Consider the following 21,855-nt stretch of genomic DNA (forward strand, 5'->3'; position numbering starts at 1 on the left):
TTGAATCCCAATTAAAGATAAGAAGACCAATTACTTATGACATAACACTACAGAATGCTTGAAAAAAGTCAATAGGATAAAATATCAGAGGCAACAACTTAGTATTGAGATGGTAGCTATTAAAAGGCCACTGCATATGTACATATACATATAAACACGTGTTTAATATGCATGTATTGGGACTTTGTAAGTTCTGTGTTTACTACCGTAGTTCCAAGGATCTAAAGGAATTCACTGAGATGAAATAAAGATTCTCTGGGAGTTGATAGCATCTGAGTTATTATTGCTGATCATTTTAATCATTTCAGGGAAAATCCGGGATTTCCTTGAGTGTTTGTAATTTTGGAAGTCCCCCTCCTCCACTACTTTGAATCTGGAGAAAATGCCTGCTATGTTTTGTATGAGCTACAGCTGCTTTCAGTGGGGGGAGGGGCTGGCGAATAACATACATGAAGAGTAACCAGGTTGTACAAGTCCTAAGTGCCAGCTAAAACAAAGTCATCAATGAGTACAATTGATTGGGGTTTTCGATAGCAGTTGACAGGTGCAGGTTTACAGTTGTGAGAACTCAAAACAGAGTTTGCTCTTGTATGGTTTATTCATGATTATGTTATTTTCCATATGAACAACTGTAAAACTGCGTTTTCCCCATCCCTGTACTTGCAATTTTCCTTTTTAAGTTCTGTTATTGATTGGTTGCAGATACTGTTAACCCTGTATTTGGCAAATGGTGAGGACATTATCACTTGTGTTCTCATTTGTGATCAAAGAGATTAACTTGCTGTGAAATTTGAACTAGGCCGAGACACAACAGTACCCACCTAATGAACCAAAGCACATTACCGTTAAGCAGCTAAAGAGATGCATACTGATCACGGGGCTGAAAAATGGATTTGTTTACTTGTAAAGAAGAAAACGTTCATAGAACTATTCATTATTTTAGAAGTTACGCATTACCAGTTTCACAAAGAATTATACAACCCATCTAATTCTTAATCATTATAAGGGGCTGGCCTCATTGACTACAGTTTACATGAAAAAAAATCTGACCTTTGCGATACCTTAGGGAAACAATAGCAATGAACTAAACCTTGCTTGAATTTGGCAAGTGAAGCCTACAAAATTTTAAAGCGGAGACGTAACGTCATGCAAAATGTTACTGCCATTCTAAATCATGTTCTTCAGGTTGGTTTATATTTTCATCTACTGTGCTGTTGAAAATGTCAAAGAAGGAATTTAAGAGTAAATTGTTTGCATTTCCTATTATTTTACCATATGCTGATTTTAAACATTTTAGGGGATCATCTTTGTAGCATTGTGTTTTTCTCATAATCCAGAGAATTTTCTATTTCTGTAGATGTTCCTCCAATTGGTTTCAAAAATGAAAAATGAGCTTTCTTTTTTTTTTATTATGCATAGTAGGCAAGAGTGAGGATCACTGTCAGTTGGATTCTCTTGCTTTTCCAAACCATCAAGTTTATGAATCACTCCAAACGTTTCCATTGTTATGGCCACATGTATTGCTGTGTGCACGATTCCTGTTGGCCCCTACACACTGGTTTTGCTTCTTCCGCTCTATTTTTGTTCAGTAACTGCTGTACTTTGCTTCTATCCACTCATTCAGGTCCATTAGAGATAAATGTAGTTCATTGAATTACATAATTTTTCAGTGAATGTCCAATGTTGTAATTCAAAGACAAATACTGAGTGTCCTACAGTTCAGGCATAGGATAATTGAGACTATACGCAACAGCGAAAGGAAAAAAATGGAATTCATATATGAAATTACTTGCTTTTGCGGGGGGGTGTGTACTGGTGTGTACCCATGCTATTTAGAGAATATACTTTTTATTTTTTAAAGATTTTTATTTATCTTTATTTCTAGAGAGAGGGGGTGGGAAGGAGAAAGAGAGAAACATCAGTGTGTGGTTGTCTCTCACGCGCCCCCTACTGGGGACCTGGCCCACAACCCAGGCATGTGCCATGGCTGGGAATCGAACCAGCCACTCTTTGGTTTGCAGGCCGGCCCTCAATCCACTGAGCCACACTAGCCAGGGATTAGAAAATATATTTTTAATCATGTCAGTTTAGCTTGAATCTCACAACTGACAGACTAGACTTTTCACCAACTAAAAGGAGGTATTATAATGGCTGTCTGTATCTTGCTGTTCATACTCACACCGTTCCTCCAAAATACAAATATGATTTTTTCCAAAAAAACTTAATTCTTTTCTTCTGTTTTGTTTCTGTTTCTCCTGATATTACCTGGTGTGCACAGTAATTTTTTTCTGTATGCTAAGAATAAATGAAATGTATATTCTCTATCTTTAAATTTTGTTTGTGAAGCATAACAAGTTATAGCGACTTTAATGTGTAACATACATTTACAATTACAGTCGTCCGCCCTTATCCATGGGGCTTACATGCCAAGACCCCCAGTGGATGCCTGAAAGCGCAGGTACTACTGGATGCTATGCATACTATATATTTTTCCTATGCATACATACATAGGGTAAAGCTTAATTGATAAATTAGGTACTGTAAGATTATTAATAACAATAACTAATAGTAATATAGAACAGTTATAACAATATACTATGGTAAAAGTTATGAGAATGTGGCAATATTAACTAAAATAAGAGTTTCTTTTTTTAAAAGATTTTATTTCTTTATTTTTAGAGAGGGAAGGGAGGGAGAAAGAGAGAGAGAGAGAAACATCCATGTGCGGTTGCTGGGGGTCATGGCCTGCAACCCAGGCATGTGCCCTGACTGGGAATCGAACCTGCGGCACTTGGGTTCACAGCCCGCGCTCAATCCACTGAGCTATGCCAGCCAGGGCCTAAAATAAGAGTTTCTTGAACACAGCAGCGTGGTACCTTGACCGTCCGTAGGGTACTTAGCTGCTAGGCGAGTAACAGGCACGATTGAAGTCCCTTGTATCCTTTGTTCCCTTCTGGGATGGATACAGCGGACAAAGGCATGATTCAAGTCCCAGGCTGGACAGAATGAGAGTGTGGCATTGTCATCACACTGCTCAGAATGGCATCCAATAGAAAACTTATGAATTGTTCATTTCTGGAATTTTCCATTTGATGTTTTTGGACCGCATTTGCCCGTGGGTGACTGAAACCTCAAAAAGTGCAACTGAGGATAACGGGAACTACTCTATCAGATTTAATTAGTATATAATACAGCAGCTAATATACTTAACACCTACTATTTGTTTCATGAAAAGTATCACATGGTAAATGCTAAGCAATCATATAAAAAACATTTAAAAATGAGCTTTCTTCATTGACGACTATATTAGTTTTTTATTGCTTCTGTAACAAATTATGACCAACTTAGTAGCTTAAAACAATGCACTTTTATCATCTTACAGTTCTGCAGGTCAGACGTCTGACACTGGCATCGCTGAGCTAAAATCAAGGTGTTGGCAAAATCTGTTTTCTTGCCTTTTCTGCCTTCTACAGTCCACTCGGATTTCTTGGCTCGTGGTTCCCTTCCTCAAAGCTGGCAATGTTGCATCTCTGCAATCACTCTTTTTTAAAAAGATTTTATTTATTTATTTTTAGAGAGGGGAAGGGAGGGAGAAAGAGAGAGAGAAACATCCATGTGCGGTTGCTGGGGGCTGTGGCCTGCAACCCAGGCATGTGCCCTGACTGGGAATCGAACCTGCGACACTTTGGTTCCCAGCCCGCGCTCAATCAACTGAGCTATGCCAGCCAGGGACAATCACTCTTAATAATCCTATCTCCCTCTGACCTCCCCTTTCTGCTTTCAGGATAACTCAGTGTAATTTCTCTACCTCAACATTGTCAATCACATCTGAAAAGTTCACAGGTTCCAGCTATTAGAACACAGAGTGGACGTCTGTTGGGGGGGGGGCTTTATTCTGCCTGCTACAAAGACAGACAATGCAAAATGTTAACTTCTACTAATGAAATCATAACCTTTAACTCTCATGCTATTCTGATTTAAACAAACAGTTTTTCTTTAGGGGATTTATAAATTTGGGGCCACTCATGCAAAATCAATGTGAAAAGGTACAAGCACGTATTTGACAAACTAATTCTTAATATTATGAGGATTAGCATATTGATGTCATGGTAGCTCATTGGACAGAATATTTAATTTAAGAAATTTATTGTGGGTGAATTAAATATTTTTAGAAAAAACATTCTCCATTCCAGTGTATCTATCTCCCAATCACATTTACTGCATATGTGCATAAGCACCACAATTTGGTGCTTTTATTGATCAAATTAGCTGAATGGTAGTCAGATTTATTCACCAATTTGTGGTTCATAAGCAGAGTGAGCAACTTCAGACTTTTGTACCAATATTCATAATTACAGAGCTCTTGAAAGTTATAACAGTTACTATAGGCATATATAAACATATTTTATTTTTATTCAGATTCATTATTTCAAACTAAAAAATCTAAACAATACACACACTAAGGAATTGATACTGCCATAAGACAATTGGTCTTAGCGTTAGTTTGGGAAATACATTATTGTGTTCAAATCATTTTTTTTTGACAGAAGTTAACATAAATTCTCAAGTTCTGATAGATTGCAGCTATATTAAATCCACATTTTTGCCTGTGTGGAAAGTCTAAACATGTATTTGTGAGTTTCATTCCAGAGTTTTCAAACATTTAACTTTGAGAGATCTGCTTCTTACTTAGAGAGTAAGATCCCCGTACAGATCTTGGCATGAACTTTTTATCAGTGTAAGAGCTTACAATACCAATAAGCTTCACCACACACCTTTACGCAAGTCCTTTATGCATATTCTAGGAAAGGAAATGGAAACTAACTCTTTTTTTTTTTAGATTTTATTTATTTATTTATTTTTAGAGAGGGAAGGGAGGGAGAGAGAGAGAGAGAGAGAGAGAAACATCCATGTGTGGTTGCTGGGGGTTATGGCCTGCAACCCAGGCATGCACCCTGGCTGGGAATCGAACCTGCGACACTTTGGTTCCCAGCCCGTGCTCCATCCACTGAGCTACACCAGCCAGGGAAACTAACTCTTCATAAGCCTCTGCCACATATGTGTCATGACGTTGAGCTCTTTTCCTTTCTTCTCTTATTTAACTCTCATGATATTCCATTCATTTCACCAAAAAAAAAAAGGCTTTTGCCTAAAGATAGGTGTTTAACACCAGGTATTGTGGATGCGCGTTCTTTCAGGATGAGCAAGAGGTCGGCGCGTCCAATGTTGTGGGTTCGACCACTGGGAAAATCTTTTGTGTTTTCTTCTGTGCCAGGAGCGGATCCCGGAGAGTCCTTCTCCTGCTCCGTCTCTGGAAGAGAGCCATCGCCCGGGGAGCCAGACCTCGTCCCACCCCAGCAGCAGCGTGTCCAGCTCTCCGTCTCAGATGGACCCCCATTCGGACAGAATGGGTGAGTTTGTCACCTGCCACAGGGAACTTAAAGCTACTCAATCAGGAAATCCTTCCTTGGGCAACAGAGTGGGGGGAACGAAGCTGGGGGAGCTGGCGACTCTGTAGTATATACATGGCCTTTGGAAGTGGTCTTTTTTTTTTTTTAATTGCTGAAGCAATTTGAATAACAAAAGGAAACTTAACATGTTAGCAGTTTGTTCTCTGGAAGGGCCTTGATTGAGGCTGTCACTGGATAGGGGGATAACGTGATGGCATTTTTGTAGAGTACATATCAGTGTAATATGTTGGTATTTAACAGCTAGTGTGGTACAATACACCTGTTATACTCAACGACTCCTTTAAAGATGGAAGATAAAATGTCCTTTTGGCAGTTGATCCTTGGAGTGTTTAAAAAGTGAATCAATATATGATTTGTTACAATCTCAGATTTTGGATCACAAGCATTTGATATGCTTTTCCCTACACTTATTTTTTTATTGTATCAGAAATATTACACCATAAACACAATTTCAGAAATGCCACGTTACTGGTAGGGATGTGGCATGTTGGAAACTTGAATCTAGCCATAATTCTGACACTAACTAGCCAGAATATCTCCAGTATGTCACTTAACCACCATGAGTTTCTTCACCCAATATAAAAATAATTACCGTCCTTCTAAAAACGCCGGATGCACTTGACTTCTTTTGTACCGTTTTTGTACCATTTGTACCGTTCACAATAATGATTGCTTCAAGCCTCTCCAAACTAATGTCTTGTTATTGGTTTTTTTTTTTTGTTGTGTTTTGGTTTTGGTTTTTGTGAGAGGGGAGGAATTGAGGGATCAGGGAAGGTGTTCGATTCTGAATTTGTGCTGCGGAAGGGGGAATATGATTTCCCTCTTATGGAAATTCATCCAGGTCTCACTTATCCTGTCCACGTTGCATATTGTTTATGGCTTTTAGCATCCTAGCGAGCTCAGGGTGGCTCCAAGCCGGCTCCCCATGGTCATCGGCTGTGGAGCATTCACAAATCTGGATGCCCAGGCGCACACTAAGGGTCTGGCACAGAGCCTGCCAGCATGTTTTGTTTTGCTTTTATCGTGCAGCCAGAGTTAAGGACTGCTGAGCTAGAACTGGAGACTAATGGCCCTAATGAGTAAGTTTAATTCCTGGGCAGGTCGATGGTGGTCTTCTAGCTTTACTGTCCTGTGGACAGTGACTACCTGTTTGTCACACATGGTGCGCAACGTACAGGAGAGAGTCTGAGCAAGACAAACGGGGACGGCTGGGCGACCACCGAGGAATCGAGAAAGCAAAACACGTGTTCTTCTATTTGGAGGAGTATCTAAGAAGAGAAGAAGGGGAGAGAACTTGTTATGGAGTCCTGGTCAATGCACGGCACATAGGGAAATGGACGCTGTGACAGTAACTCGGAGCTAAGCTTACGGTGGCTTACACTTAGAAGTAAAATCAAATATTTCCCAAAGAATACAATATTCTAAAAACGCTTGACAATCTAAGACATTTCTAATTCCCCTGGCAGTAACTAGGCTCTCTATCACATTCCACAATTGTCCAAGGAGATAATGAGATTGTCTAGAAATGAATAAGAAGTTTTGATGATTTTTAAACTGACCTTATTTTATACATGGAGCTGTATAATGTTTTTCTTTTTTAAAGATTTTATTTATTTATTTTTAGAGAGGGAAGGGAGGGAGATAAAGAGAGAGAGAGAAACATCCATGTGTGGTTGCTAGGGGTCGTGGCCTGCAACCCAGGCATGTACCCTGACTGGGAATCGAACCTTCAACACTTTGGTTCGCAGCCCGTGCTCAATCCACTGAGCTACGCCAAGAAGTTTAGCAGCCAGCCAGGGCTTAATGTTTTAATAAAATATAACTACAGAAAGTTCAATGCTAAACTATGAAAATTGTCATGATTTCCCGGTTTCAATACAAAATTTGGGGGCAGAATTTTGTATTTTATCTAGTAATTTTACTATCTATATATGTGCAAAAACTCTTTATACTGACATGATGCATAATTATTTTAAATTTATGGACTTAAGTGGTAAATTCTCTTTAGAAGCATTTTGGGAAATAGATTATTAATTATAGAGGGAAAAAGAAAATTTACATATAAACTTCTTAAAAATATATTTAAAATTAAAGAAATTATGGTGGCAATTATATAAATATTATATACATATTATATAATTTTTAAAAATGTCTTGAGAATATAAGACATTTCTAATTCCCCTATCAGTAACTAGCCTCTCAATCACATTCCACAATTATCCAAGCACAAATTTTTGTGTTTCAGAAGAAGTGTATAAAATTAATGTTAGTTGGGTTTTTTCAGATTTTATTTATTTATTTTTAGAGAGAGGCTAAAGGAGGGAGAAAGAGAGGGAGAGAAACATCAGTGTGCGGTTGCCTCTTTTGAGCTCCCCCTGCTGGGAACCTGGCCTGCAACCCAGGCATGTGCCCTGACTGGGAATCGAACCAGTGGCCCTTTGATTCACAGGCCAGCACTCAACTACTGAGCCATACTGGCCAGGGCTAATGTTAGATGTTATTAAAATAAAATAGCTATTTCTCTGGTGCTTTTTTTGCCTTTCTTTTGAGTGATTTGTAAGAAAATCACTCTGTCATATCTCTTATTTACAGTTATGATGTCCGGCAATAGAGAGGAACTTATTGTTGATCAGGATAATGGACCAACCATCAAAAAATTCCAAAGGGATAATAGAGGTAAAATGATTTTTGCTTATTTGATGTACATATAAAGATCAGATACTAACTTAATTCACATCCCAGTATATTGCATTCATTTTCCTAAGTCAGAAGAGATCCATAATGGCTGTAGATAAATTATTTCATTAGTAAAAAAATGGTATTGATCAGAAGCTTGTTTATTTGATGTTATAAATTCCATAATCGGGCTAAAGTTTGTCTGGGCCTGTGGTTGGAAACATAACCCTAAAGCCCTTTTATCACCCTGGTCTGAGACATTTGAGTCTTTTAAATTGTGCATGCGCTTTGTTAACTATTTTTAAATGCCTCACAATCGGATGGTTATATTTGGAAAACTGAGTTGCTGTCATGAAGGATATTCCCCTCAATCCTCAAAAGTGATTTTAAAAGTCTATGCTAATTTGGACATTTCAAAGGCCAGCTTAGCAAGGTACTCCAATCAAGTATATGCCACCGATCCGGCTTTCGATCCACTTGAGGTAGAGCTCTTTCTAAGGATATCTGTTTCAAGACGGCAGGGAAAGTATGAATTTCAAAATCATGCCACTCTGATAGGAAAGCTGAGTGCACTTTGCTTAAAGGCAAAGATGAGGGGAAAGGACATCAGTACACTTCAAAATATTTTTTAAAAATACACCAAACAATCATCAAATGGTTGTAAGCACGTTATAAGTTCCGCATTATGACTGCCACCGCGAGTTAGAGAGTGTCTCTAAGCAAAAGAACATAAACTAACATGGTATCTATGTGATCATCAGATGGTCTGTATGTATTTCACTCTCTGGTGGTTTTTCTATCTCTACTGAAGATGCTCTTTGCATCTATATAATAATATATATTTATATACAAATATATAGTATATGTAATACATATAAATATATATTATGTATTGTATATATAATATATTTATATTATATATTTCACATATAATATATATTTTATATTATATAAATATTTTTTGTATTTTATATGTGTTTTATATACAATACATTTATATATCATCTATTTTATATAATATATTTGATATTATATGAATCTTTTATATGGTATATATAAATATATATTTATGCATACATATAAATTATATATATATAAAAGACTTAATGAACTGACAGGTTAATAGAGAAAATTTTCTTTCTTCTCTAGACTGAGCTCACTTTCTAATAAGCAAGATGAGCATTTTAGTTAGAATTTGGAATACTATATGATTTTAGTTCCATTGACCCATGTTTGGTTTCCTTGACACATGTGTAATATTTTTTTATATACCATTTATATAAAATTATATATAAATTTTAAATCTCCTTTTACCCTCTGGGGCTCTGAGATATAAATGATTCACTTCAGACCAGTCAGAATGAAAGAAGTCAAGTTCGGTGTGTCAAACTAGCCAGACTCTTGGGTAATGAAATTGTAGTTCAAGATGAAGCTTCCTTCATCACCTGACAACAGTGTGTTCCTGAGGCCTCTTTCCCACCTAGAGGACAGCTTGGGAGCAAAGCAGCTTTTCTAGCAAAGTATAAAGCTGCACCTCACATATATGATTTCTTTGGACCTGCAGCCCCCATAAGTCAAAATGGCATTTAGAGCTGGCCTCGCTGCTCCCGTGCCTGAGCACATACTGCTGTGTTTTATGAAAAATCAGCTGGAGCACTTGTACAGATGTACAGGAACTGATTTTCATAAAACACACAGTGGTATCTACCAGCATTTCTGAGTCTCTTGCTGGGGAATGGCACAGTTTCGTCCGCTTCAAGTAGGTTGGTCACGCATTGCGCTGAAGATGGTAATAGGTAGAAGTGGCACGTTCAGCTACACCCCAGCGGTAAGGGAAGGCTTTCTTTTAAATAAGGTTTTCTATGTCGAGTTCTACCGGTTAGATGTGTGATAGTCAGACAAACTATATTTTCCTCAAGCAGAATTTTGTTATTAAAATGGAACGCAGCGAAAGGAGAAGTCTCAACATTTATTAAGTGTGACAAGTAAGCAGTTTAGACAACTGCAGCAAACATATGTTTTCGCATCTGTTTTGAGTAATATCATCGTGATTTTAAAGTGATTTATAGCCGTGGAAATTATAAAACGCCAGCTTTGCTATTATGTGGAAATGTTTAAAAAATGAAGACATATCATTACAGTATGCTTCATGTAGCCTGCCTCTTACCGTGCCTTGTAAAGTGGGATGACAGTGTGATACGTCTCAAATGATCATTTGCATTTTGCCTTAAGTTTTCATGTGCAGACTGACTATTCAAAGTCTTTATTATCTGGGCCTTCCTGGCAGTATTGTCTAATTAGACTGTGTCCAAAATGACTTATGACAATAGCTATTTAATTTGGACTGGAAAACTCTGGCTTGACTCAGGTGCTGTATTTTGACGACTCGGCGTGCTCAGCGAAGTGAAGCCTTTGATTTTATCTTCCGCAGATTTGTCAAACAAATTGATACAAAGCAAGATGCTTTTTCTGGGGCAGCTTCTGGTCTCTCAAACCATTAACAACAATAGAGGCCTTCTGATATTTTACATTTGGTATCAAATGTGTTCACTGAAACCTTCATGCTGTAGAAGCACTGGAATGACATATTTATTGTCTAACCCAAAACTGGAGTCCACTGAACCATCACATTTTAAATCAGTCCACAGGCAACAGGTGAAAAGCTGAATAGTTGTAATATCTTCTGATCATAAGAATCTAAAGTACATTTCACCTTGAATAAAAGTATTATCATATTTATTTATTTATATACACGTAGGCTAGTTTCAGTAAGAGGAGGGTTTGGGATACCTATTGATACTGCAATAGTAGACATATTCTGTGTTTTGTAAGATGCTTCCCTCTCTTTCTGTGTTCCTGAGAAAACTTAGATGCTTCACTACATCTTTAAGACCTTGTGCTTGGAAATGATTATTGATCCTTCTTAAAATGAAAAATATATCTTTGGAATACTATCTTTTGAAAGACAAAGCCATGTATTTGGCCAATAAAAATGCAAACGGCATGGCAAATGTACCTTATGATGAAGTTGAAATGCATAATGGCGATTTCACTTAGATGTGGAGTCTGAAGAACAAAATAAACACACAGAATAGAAGCGTGCACACAGATACAGAGGACAGACTGCAGCTGTCAAAGGGGAGGGGGTTGAGGAGCTGGGCGAAAGGGTGCAGGGATTGGGCAGTGTAAATTGGTCGTTACAGAATAGCCAGAGAGATGTAGAAAGCAGCGTGAGGGGCCCTGGCTGGCGTAGCTCAGTGGATTGAGCATGGGCTGCGAACTGAAGTGTTGCAGGTTCAATTCCCAGCCAGGGTACATTCCTGGGTTGCAAGCCATAACCCCCAGCAACCGCACATTGATGTCTCTCTCCCTCTCTCTCTCTCTCTCTCTCTCTCTCTCTCTAAAAATAAATAAATAAAAACTTAAAACAATAGTTTAAAAAATAATGGTTTAAAAAAACAGCGTGAGGAATACAGTTGATGATATTGTGATAACTATGCATGTGAGCAGGTGGGCACTGAAAGTGGGGGGCGGGGGGGGGGGAGGACCACTCTGTAAAGGACATGATTTTCTAATCACTTTGCTGTACATCGGAAACAGATACTGACTGCTACTGAATGTAGACTGTAATTGAAAAATTTAAAATGACCACGTGATCCAGAAATTCCACTACTGGGGATTTACGCAAAGAAAAATGAAAACACTAAATTGAAAAGATAGGTGCACCCCTATGTTCAGTACACCATTATTTACAATTGGCAAGATAGGGAAAAAAGCTAGGTGGTCATCGATAGAGGAATGGATAAAGAAGGTGGGCAATATGTATATATTGAATGGAATACCGCTCAGCCATACAAAGAATACAATGTTGCCATTTCCCACAACATGGATGGACTTTGAGGACATCATACAAAGTGAAATGAGTCCGAGAAAGACAAACACTGTGTGATTTCACTTACACGTGGAATCTGTAAGTAGATAAATAGGTAAATGAATAATCAAACAAACCTAATCAAATAAAACTGATAGGCACAGAGAGCAGATGGGCGGTTGCCAAGAGAGAGAGGGTTGGGGGACGGCTGAAGGGGGTGAAGAGGTGCAAACTTCTGGATATGAAAGGATATCCAAACTTTTTGGATATCACGGTGGTGTCGTACACAGCATGGTGGCTCTGGTCAATAGTACTACATTGCAAATTTGAAAGTTGCTAAGTCAAATTGAAAGGATCTCGTGACAGAAAAATAATTAGCACTGCGTGGTGACAGATGGTGGCTTTACCTCTTGTAGCGATCGCTTTGTAGTGCGTATAAATGTTGAATCAGCATGTTGTACACCTGAAACTCGTGGAATGTATCTCAGTTACACTCCAATGAAAAGATACTAGGACTCTTCCCTCCCCATCAAGGCTGTCTCTCCTGCTATGCATTTACCACCCCCCTCCCCGCCTCAGTTCCTAACTTCTGACAGCCACGATTCTGCTTTCCATTTCTTTAATTCTGTCATCCTAAGAATTTCAGCATGTGCGTTTTTGAGATTGTATTTTCACACAGCGTAATCCCCTTGATATTTATCCAAATTCTTGCTTGCGTTCATAATTGTTTTTTTATTCTGTTTTCTTGCCAAGTAGTACTCCATGGTATGGATGTATCCATTGTAGGAATACCATGTAAAGCTTATGTGGACATTTATGTTCAAGATTTAGTTTTCATTTTTTTCTTTCGTTGATTACAGATAGAGGGGAAGGGAGGGGGACAGAGAGTAAAGAAACATGGAAGTGAGAAATATCGAGATCAGTTGACTCTTGGGGGAAGAGTCATGCACCCCAACTGTGTCCTGAAGCTGAACCCACAACCCTGCCACATGCCTTGAGCAAGAATCAAACTGTCAACCTTTCAGTTTACGGGAAAACACCCGACCCACTGAGCCACATTGGCCAGGGCTGTGTACAGGTTTTCATGTAGGTATAACATCTCATGGCTCTGGGACATATGCCCACAATTATAACTGCTGGGTCATATAATAAGTGTCTGTATAGTTTTAATAACAAACTGCCGTACTATTTCCCAAAGTGGCTGCACTATTTTGGTATTCCTCTCGGCAATATATAAATGGCTTGAGTTGTCCACATCTTCATCAGTATTTTGTATTTTTATTTAAATTTAGCTGTTCTCATGGGTGTGTGTAGTGATATCTCATCGTGCTTTTAATTTCCATTTCTTTAATGGCCATTGATACTGAACCCTTATATATTCTCTTTGGTCAATTCTCTGTCTCTCTCTCTCTGTCTCTCTCTCTCTCTCTCTCTGTCTCTTTGTCTCTCTCTCTCTCATACTTTTTTATTGTTGTTCAAGGACAGTTGTCTCCATTTTCCTGCCACTAATTTCCTCCACCCTACCCACCCCCACCTCCCACCCTCAATCCTTCCTCCATTTGGCTTTGTCCATGGGTCCTTTATACATGTTCCTTGACGACCCCTCCCCTTCTTTCCCCCAAAATCACCCTCCCCCTTCCCCTCTGCTTACTGTCAGTTTGTTCTTTAGTTCAGTGTCTCTGGTTGCGTTTTGCTTGCTTATTGGTTTTGTTCATTAGTTCCAGTTAAAGGTGAGATCATATGGTATTTGTCTTTCATCACCTGGCTTATTCACCCAGCATAATACTCTCCAGTCCCATCCATGCTGTTGCAAAGGGTAGGAGCTCCTTCTTTATTTCTGCTGCATAGTATTCCATTGTGTAAATGTACCACAGTTTTTTGATCCATTAATTTACTGATGGGCTCTTAGGTTGCTTCCAGCACTTGGCTATTGTGAATTGTGCTGCTGTGAACATTGGGGTACACAGGTTCTTTTGGATTGGTGTTTCAGGGTTCTTAGGGTATAATCCCAGCAGTGAAATTGCCAGGTCAAAAGGCAGTTCCATTTTTAGTTTTCTGAGGAAACTCCATCCTGTTTTCCACAGTGGCTGCCCCAGTCTGCAGTCCCACCAACAGTGCACTAGGGTCCCCTTTTCTCCACATCCTCTCCAGCACTTGTTGTTTGTTGCTTTGTTTATGATGGCCATTCTGACCAGTGTGAAGTGATATCTCATTGTGGTTTTAACTTGCATCTCTCGGATGGCTGGTGATAAGGATTTGCATTGAATTTGTAGATTGCTTTGGGAAACATGGACAGTTTCTCTACGTCAAGTCTACTACTTAATGAACATGAGCTGCCTTTCATAAATATTTTTAATTTCCTTTTAAATTCTTTTCATCGATATTTTGTAGTTTCAACCCCGGCTGGTGTAACTCAGTGGACTGAGTGCCGGCCTGCGAAGCAAAGGGTCACTGGTTTGATTCCCAGTCAGGGCACACGCCTGGGTTGCAGGCCAGGTCCCCAGTGGGGGCCATGTGAGAGGCAACCACACATGGATGTTTCTCTCCCTCTCTTCCTCCCTCCCTTCCCCTCCCTCTAAAAATAAATAAATAAAATCTTTAAAAAATATTTGGTAGTTTCAATATAAAAATCTTTCACCTTGGTTAAATTTATTCCTAGATATTTTGTTCTTTTTACTGCAATTATAATTGGGATTCTTTTCTTAACTTCTATGCTAGTTCTTTATTAGTATGTAGAAACACAACTTATTTTCGCCTGCTAACTTTGTATCCTACAACTTTAACGAATTTGTGTATTAGTGCTAATAGAATTGATGTAGAGTTTTGAGGGTTTCTACATGTCAGATTATGTCACATGACAAAAAGATAATCTTATTGTTTTTGATATGTTGACTTGGTCTTTTGTTTCTTGGATAAAACACTCTTGATCACGTATATAATCATTTTTATGGTAGCTGAATGTTGATTGCTTATATTTTGTTGAGCATTTTTGCATATATATATTCATAATTGATATTGTTGCATAGTTTTTTTCTTTTCTTGTGATGTCTCTTTCTGGTTTTGGCATCAGGGCATTACAGCATCATAGGATGCTTTGGGAAGCTGGAAGTGTTCCTACCTTCATGATTATCTAAAAGATTTCGTTAGTGGTCAGGTATATTTTGTACAATTTGAGCTATCCCTTTGACGAAGGAGAATTAATTTTTATAATAATGAAAGAAGGATAGATAAAACAGGTGCATAGCACCTGAAACAGCAATTGACAAATGTAATATGGGGGTTGATTCTTCAGAAGTTTTCTGACAATTAAACTGAAAGCATCCAGATGGGGTGAACGAGTCACAAACAAGGAGCTGAGAAACCAAAATTCACTTCAAGATTTTAAAACACGATGTTATTTTACAGCACCTGCAAATGTTTGGCCTATTGTTTATTTTGGATGATTTTGATCTGTGAGCTAGATACTTTTTTCCATGTCATGTTTGCAGATAAATAGTTCAAGGCATGCTTTTATAGTTGTCCTCAATGATGTTTTTGCTGGTAAATATCTATCTTTATATCTATTAATCTTGTATCTCCAGATTAAAGCTCGCTGTTCCCATTTTGTGAGATAGCGGCAAAATAAAGCCTTTAATGTAAGTAATTTAACATTGTAAATGAAAATGACAAGGACTTTTGAAATAACTTTAATTTGATCTCCGTTGCTATTACCATACCTGAGATTTGTGTTACAACATAGTCTGGCACTGTTTGTAACCAGTGGTTACCAGGAAGACCACTTCTGGGAATAATTTGACAATCTCACACGGGCCAGATCAAACAAGTAGTTTATGACTTTTGGAAACCGCTTTTTGGGTCTTTTTCCCCTTTGTATCAAATTCTTTCAGGGTCCTCAGCAACACTTTTGGCACTATCTGACCTGTTTTGATTAATATGACAGGATTTAATGTTTTAAAAATTATTTGCACCTGATGTCAAGGTTTGTGATAATTTTTCATCATCTTTATTTAGAGAAACAGCTTAAAAACTGGTAATAACACACAAAACAAACTGGATATAAGCAGAAGATATTTCTGTGTACTTAACCAAGAGCCTTTGTTAAATAATAAATGAACCGTTCATGAGTGTGTATGCTTGCCTTTTTAAGGGAGCTAAATTCTAAAAGCAGCATTTGTCATTGTATTGAGTTAAAATGTGAGAACTCAAATGAGATAAACTAACTTGTTATTACTAACTCTACATTAGTGGAGTCAGTTGTACTTATAAACCTCTGGTCTAATTTATTATGATAATATGAGAGTAGTATTTTAATTTTTTAAATTTTTTTGATAGTAGTATTTTTAGATTTCATAATCAGTATTCAGTCTTAAACTAATCAACAAGATAGTCATTTGAATGCAAATGGAAAAAATAGACTGATTTACTAGATTCTTCTTTATTATAAAACATAGCACTTTTAAAAAAATACAGTTTACTCCATTTTCTTTTTCAGTGTTTTTTTAAGATTTTATTTATTTATTTTTAGAGAGGGAAGGGAAGGAGAAAGAGAGAGAGAGAAACATCAGTGTGAGGTTGCTGGAGGCCGTGGCCTGCAACCCAGGCATGTGCTCTGACTGGGAATCCAACCTGCGACACTTTGGTTTGCAGCTCGAGCTCAATCCACTGAGCTACGCCAGCCAGGGCTTCTTTTTCAATGTTACACATCGATCCAGCAATATTTTTTAGGCAAGGATAAAATCTGTAGTTAGCATTTAGAAAACTGTTATATTCTGATCCAAAACAATTTACTTATAAGCCTAGTGGCAAATCAAATAGTCAATTAATATACTTCAATTTATTTTAATTTAGTTTTCCTGGTTGTTTAGAATTTCATTGTTGAGATAAGAAGCATACATATTAATTACTATAAACATAGAATTATTGTGCTTTTAAAATTTAAACATTCAATTTATAGGTTCAATCTTCTAATAATAAATATTTTCAAAGTTTTTATTTACTTATTCTACATGCATTTCTTTGGATACCTGTATTATACAAGTCCCCATGTAAGTTTTTTGAAATTTTTGAAATTTTATTTTATTTTATTGAATTTACTGGGTGATATTGGTTAATAACATTATATGGGTTTCAGGTACACAATATTTCTACAAATACAGAATACATGTTAGGCATCTATTCCATTGGATTTATGTGTTGAAATCTTTACAAAATAGACAATACGGAGAGATATGCAAAGTGGAAAATGTATATGAAAAGCGAATCGTTATTCTGAAAGATACATAGAAATTAAGAACCATTCATTGAATAGAGAAGCTAAATTGCCAGCTTTGATTTTAACTACTTTTAATTTCTAACAGAAAACTTTGATTAAATTTGTATGTAGCACACCACGTTGAAAACATTAATTTGTGTACTTCTTGTGCTCTTGGGGCCTAAACAGAATGTTAGCACCAGTTTCCTGCCCGAAAGAGTACATTTCTTCTTATAAAAACAATTGATAATTCAATAAATATGTTAATATAAACATGAAAGTTTTTAAACATGGACAACATCGAGTGACTCTTTTTAAATATATAGGATGTTATGAGAAAACAATGTTCATATAAATACATTGTGATACATACACATAGAAATCTGTGTTAAGTATGACATCATTCTATATCTGTCTACATCCATTTATCTAATATCCTGCCTTCTAAGCAAAAGAAAGGGAATACATATTAAAAGATAAATGTAAGATGCTTTCATCTTTTGACACGGTGATAATGTCCAAGGCATTCCAAATTCAAAGATTTTTAAATGGAAGGGAAGTAAACATAATTACTTTAAAGGCTTAACAAAAAAACACATACTTTTTGCCCTGGCTGGCGTAGCTCAGTGGATTGAGCGTGGGCTGGAAACCAAAGTGTCGCAGGTTCGATTCCCAGTCAGGGTACATGCCTGGGTTGCAGGCCATGACCCCCAGCAACCGCACATTGATGCTTCTCTCTCTCTCTCTCCCTTCCTTCCCTCTCTAAAAATAAATAAAATCTTTTAAAAAAAGAAAAAAAAACACATACTTTTTAAGAGTAAAAACAGATGAACAAAGAAACGTTTCCAACTATCATGTATTTAAACTGTCATTTAACCGCAAAAAGGTGAAAAGTGAGAAATGACTATGTCACCTCACGCAAGCGCCGCAAAAGCTCCCGCCAACACCTGTCGCCTGATGCCATCACTGAGATCAGTGGAAAAAATAACAACCTAAAGACTTTATATCTCTAAATTAGTATTTACAAACAGCTCTTTGCAAATAAATATTTTTTACAAATCCTCATGAGTCTTTGGCTACTTGGTGGGTGTGGAAATGAGAAAAAGCTGAATTTATTGTTACCCTTTCCTATTCTTTCTGAAGGGCCTTCCATTCATAAGTTGCTTTGCTGTTCCCTGGAATTGGGAAGGCAGCCCCCAGATAATTGGGAAAATTGAGTGTTTTCTACGCTCTAGAATGTTTAAAAAGATTATACATCTTTCTGCATGTTGCTGATGTAGAGTAAGGAAGGCACAATTTGTTAAGATGGCAAACTCTCACTTGAAAAATGATATCAGAAGCAAACTCCTATAGTGGGAATTGTATTTAGAATGAAGAATTCTAAGTCCTTCTCATAGCTTTCCCACATACTACTTATTATAGCTAGTACATAATTGGCCCTTGATAATGTAAAATAAGTTATTTAAGGAACTAATCAATAGCACATTGGACAAATTATTCTCTCTAAAGCTTAGTTTCCTTATCTGTAAAATGGGAATAATATGTGGACTCTAAGTGTTGGTCTATAAATCATTTTATATTGACTAATAGGAGACTATTTTTATACCGTCAACATAGAATTATTTATATGTGAAGTAGTATTAGTTTTTTGTTTTAAAAATAAAAGTGTTAGCCCTGGCTGGTGTGGCTCAGTGGATTGAGTATCAGCCCGCAAACCAAAGGGTCACTGGTTCGATTCCCAGTCCAAGCACATGCCTGGGTTGTGGGCCAGGTCCCCAGTAGGGGGCGTGCGAGAAGCAGCCACACATTGATGTTTCTCTCCCTCTCTCCTTCCTTTCCCCTCTCTCTAAAAATTAAATAAATAAAATCTGTAAAAAAGTAAATGTAAGCCATAAAGATAGAATTTCTTAATTATTATCAGATTGTTTTATTTTTTAATTTATTTACTTTTAATTCAATTTATTGGGGTGGCATCGGTTAACAAGATTACAGAGGTTTCCAGTGTACAACTCTATGATACGTCATCGGTATGTTGCGCTGTGCGCCCACCACCCAAAGTCAAATCTCTCTTCATCGCTGTATATTTGACCCCTTGTCTTTTACTGTCCTACTGCTCTCCCCTCTGGCAACCACCAGACCGTTGTCTGGGCCTGTGAGTTTTTATTTGTTTGTTCCTTTGTTGCCTTCAATGTTATATCCCACATACGAGTGAAACCATATGGTTCTTAGCTTTTTCTGTCTGATTTATTTTACTTAGCATGATATTCTCAAGATCCATGCATGTTGTTGCAAATGGCAGCATTTCATCTTTTCTTATGCCTGAGTAGTACTCTACAGTATCTATGTATCACATCTTTATCTAATCACCTATCAAAGGACATTTCAGTTCTTTCCATGACTTGGCCTCTATGAATAGTCCTGCAATCAACATAGGGGTGCATATGTCTTGTGAATTAAAGTTTTCAAATTTTCTGGGTAGATACCCAGAAGAGGATGGCTGGGTCATATGGTAACTCTATTCTTAATTTTTTGGAGGAGGCTGCATACTCTTTTCCATAGTGGCTGCTTTCCTGGTTATTAGTAAAGCAAACCATTAAAATCTGATTTTTAAGCCTTAAAACCACAATACAAACAGGCTCATACCTATTAGGGTCTCCTTACCATCTTTCATATGAGTTTCATCTGCACAACTGACTATCCCCAATATCTTGTCAGTGTGCTGTGGTCCCCCCTTATCCAAGGGGGACATATTCCAAAATGGCTGCTGGACTTCTGAGACTGCAGGTGGTGCTTGCTGCACCCTAGATTTACTGTTTCCCCCCCCATATGTACCTATAAAGTTTATTCTACAAATTAAGCAATTTCTTGGATAGATGATTGGTTCTTATTGTATAACTTAGCAACCTCAACACACAATGGTTATTCTTTCCTTAAGCTGAGAACTCTTACTTTTTCAACTTAAGGGAAGCAGTTTATGGCTTCTCTTTGGCATATGTCAATAGCCAGCATCATTACTCTTGTGCTTTGGGGCTGTTGCTGAGTATAATAAGGTTTAGCTGCACACAAACACCGAGATACAGTGACAGTCGATCTGATAACAACGTATCTGGCTACTAAGTGACCCCAGGGCAGAACGCAACGCACCAAGGGATGACTCGTGTTCTAGAGCAAAGCCACATGAGATTTCATCATGCTACTCAGAGTGGCACACCGTTTAAAACGTAGGACTTGTTTATTGCTGGGATCTTAGATTTCATGTTTTCAGACTGAGGCGGACCAAGGGTAACCGAAACCACAGAATGTGGAACCATAGCTGTTTCAAAATATGTAGCTAAAATTTCCTTTGCAGATATGTACCTGCAATTCGAATTTCGGAAAAAAGGGGAAACCTGTATATTTAGGTCTATGAGTTAGATTTGTACTTGGTTTTAAAAGTCTGTTGTTTCGTATATTTTAATTGATCTCCTCAGACAATTATGTGTTTTATTTTCTTCAGTGAAGCACACAACAAGTGAGAAAGGCTGCATTTTTTTAGATGACTGAATTTTTGATAGTCACAAATAACAGAAATTATTCCTATGAGGTCCAAGTTTTATGCATATTTATGCATATTTTCAGGGAAAATTAAAACAAAATCTTTAAATGCCATATTTTTTGGACTATAAGATGCGCCTTCTCCCCCCACAATTTGGGAGGAATAATGGTTGTTAATGCTGCCATTGAGTTCTGTTTACATGTACATTGGTGAAATATTATACTATTTATGTTATTAAATATTTTACCACATTTTTTGCTTAAAATTTTTTTTGCCTATTTTCCTCCTCTAAAACCTACCTGTGTCTTATGGTCCGAAAATACGGTATTAGCCTCTATATAAAAGTAATTTATTATAAAAAGTGTATTTGTTTTCTATCGCTACCATAAGCAGTTGCCTCAAACTTAGTGGCTTAAAACAATACAATGGATCATCTTCCATTTCTGTTGGTCAGACGTGTGGTATCTGCCTCACCAGACTCCAATCAAAGGGCTAGCAGGCTGTTTTCCTTTCTGTGGGCTCTAGGGGAGAATTTATATCCTGATCTTTCAAAGTGCTGGCAGAATTCAGTTCCACGTAGTTGCAGAACTAAGGGACCTGTGTTCTCACTGGCTCTGCTCTGAGGGGGGTCTCTAATCTCTGGAGCCCTACAACGTTCCCGGGCTCATGGACCCCTCTCTCCATCCTCAAAGCCAACGACAGTGGATTAAGACCTTTTATTGCATCTCCCTAACCCACTCTTCTGCCTTCCAGTTTCATGACGCCTGATTACAGTGGGCCCATCCTAAAAATCCAGCCCAGTCTCCTGATCTCGTGTCCTTAAACTTAATCGCATCCACCACATCTCTTTTGCCATGTAAGGTAACGTGCTCACAGGTTTCAGGAATTCCAATCTGTCTTCTCTGGAATAGGGGCATTATACTGCCTGCCACACACACACACACGAAGAGTTTAAGTTCCCAAAATATGGTAGAAGTGAACAACCACTTTTTAACATTAGATTGGACATCTTATAAACCAAGACAAATGATACCACAATGTGAGTGTAACT

The 21,855-nt window shown here is 37.7% G+C and overlaps 1 protein-coding gene across 2 annotated transcripts in view; it reads left to right on the forward strand.

The window, feature by feature from the left end:
* Positions 1 to 21,855, forward strand: part of DACH2 (dachshund family transcription factor 2) — a 448,371-nt gene that overhangs the window by 366,657 nt on the left and 59,859 nt on the right. For both annotated transcript variants that reach the window (XM_036016277.1, XM_036016278.1), the window contains exons 7-8: positions 5,276 to 5,411; positions 8,064 to 8,147. In XM_036016277.1, the coding sequence (XP_035872170.1) occupies positions 5,276 to 5,411; positions 8,064 to 8,147 (220 nt within the window). The remainder of the gene's footprint in view (positions 1 to 5,275; positions 5,412 to 8,063; positions 8,148 to 21,855) is intronic.

The sequence above is a fragment of the Phyllostomus discolor genome, chromosome X (assembly GCF_004126475.2).
Source record: "Phyllostomus discolor isolate MPI-MPIP mPhyDis1 chromosome X, mPhyDis1.pri.v3, whole genome shotgun sequence".
Taxonomy (NCBI): domain Eukaryota; kingdom Metazoa; phylum Chordata; class Mammalia; order Chiroptera; family Phyllostomidae; genus Phyllostomus; species Phyllostomus discolor.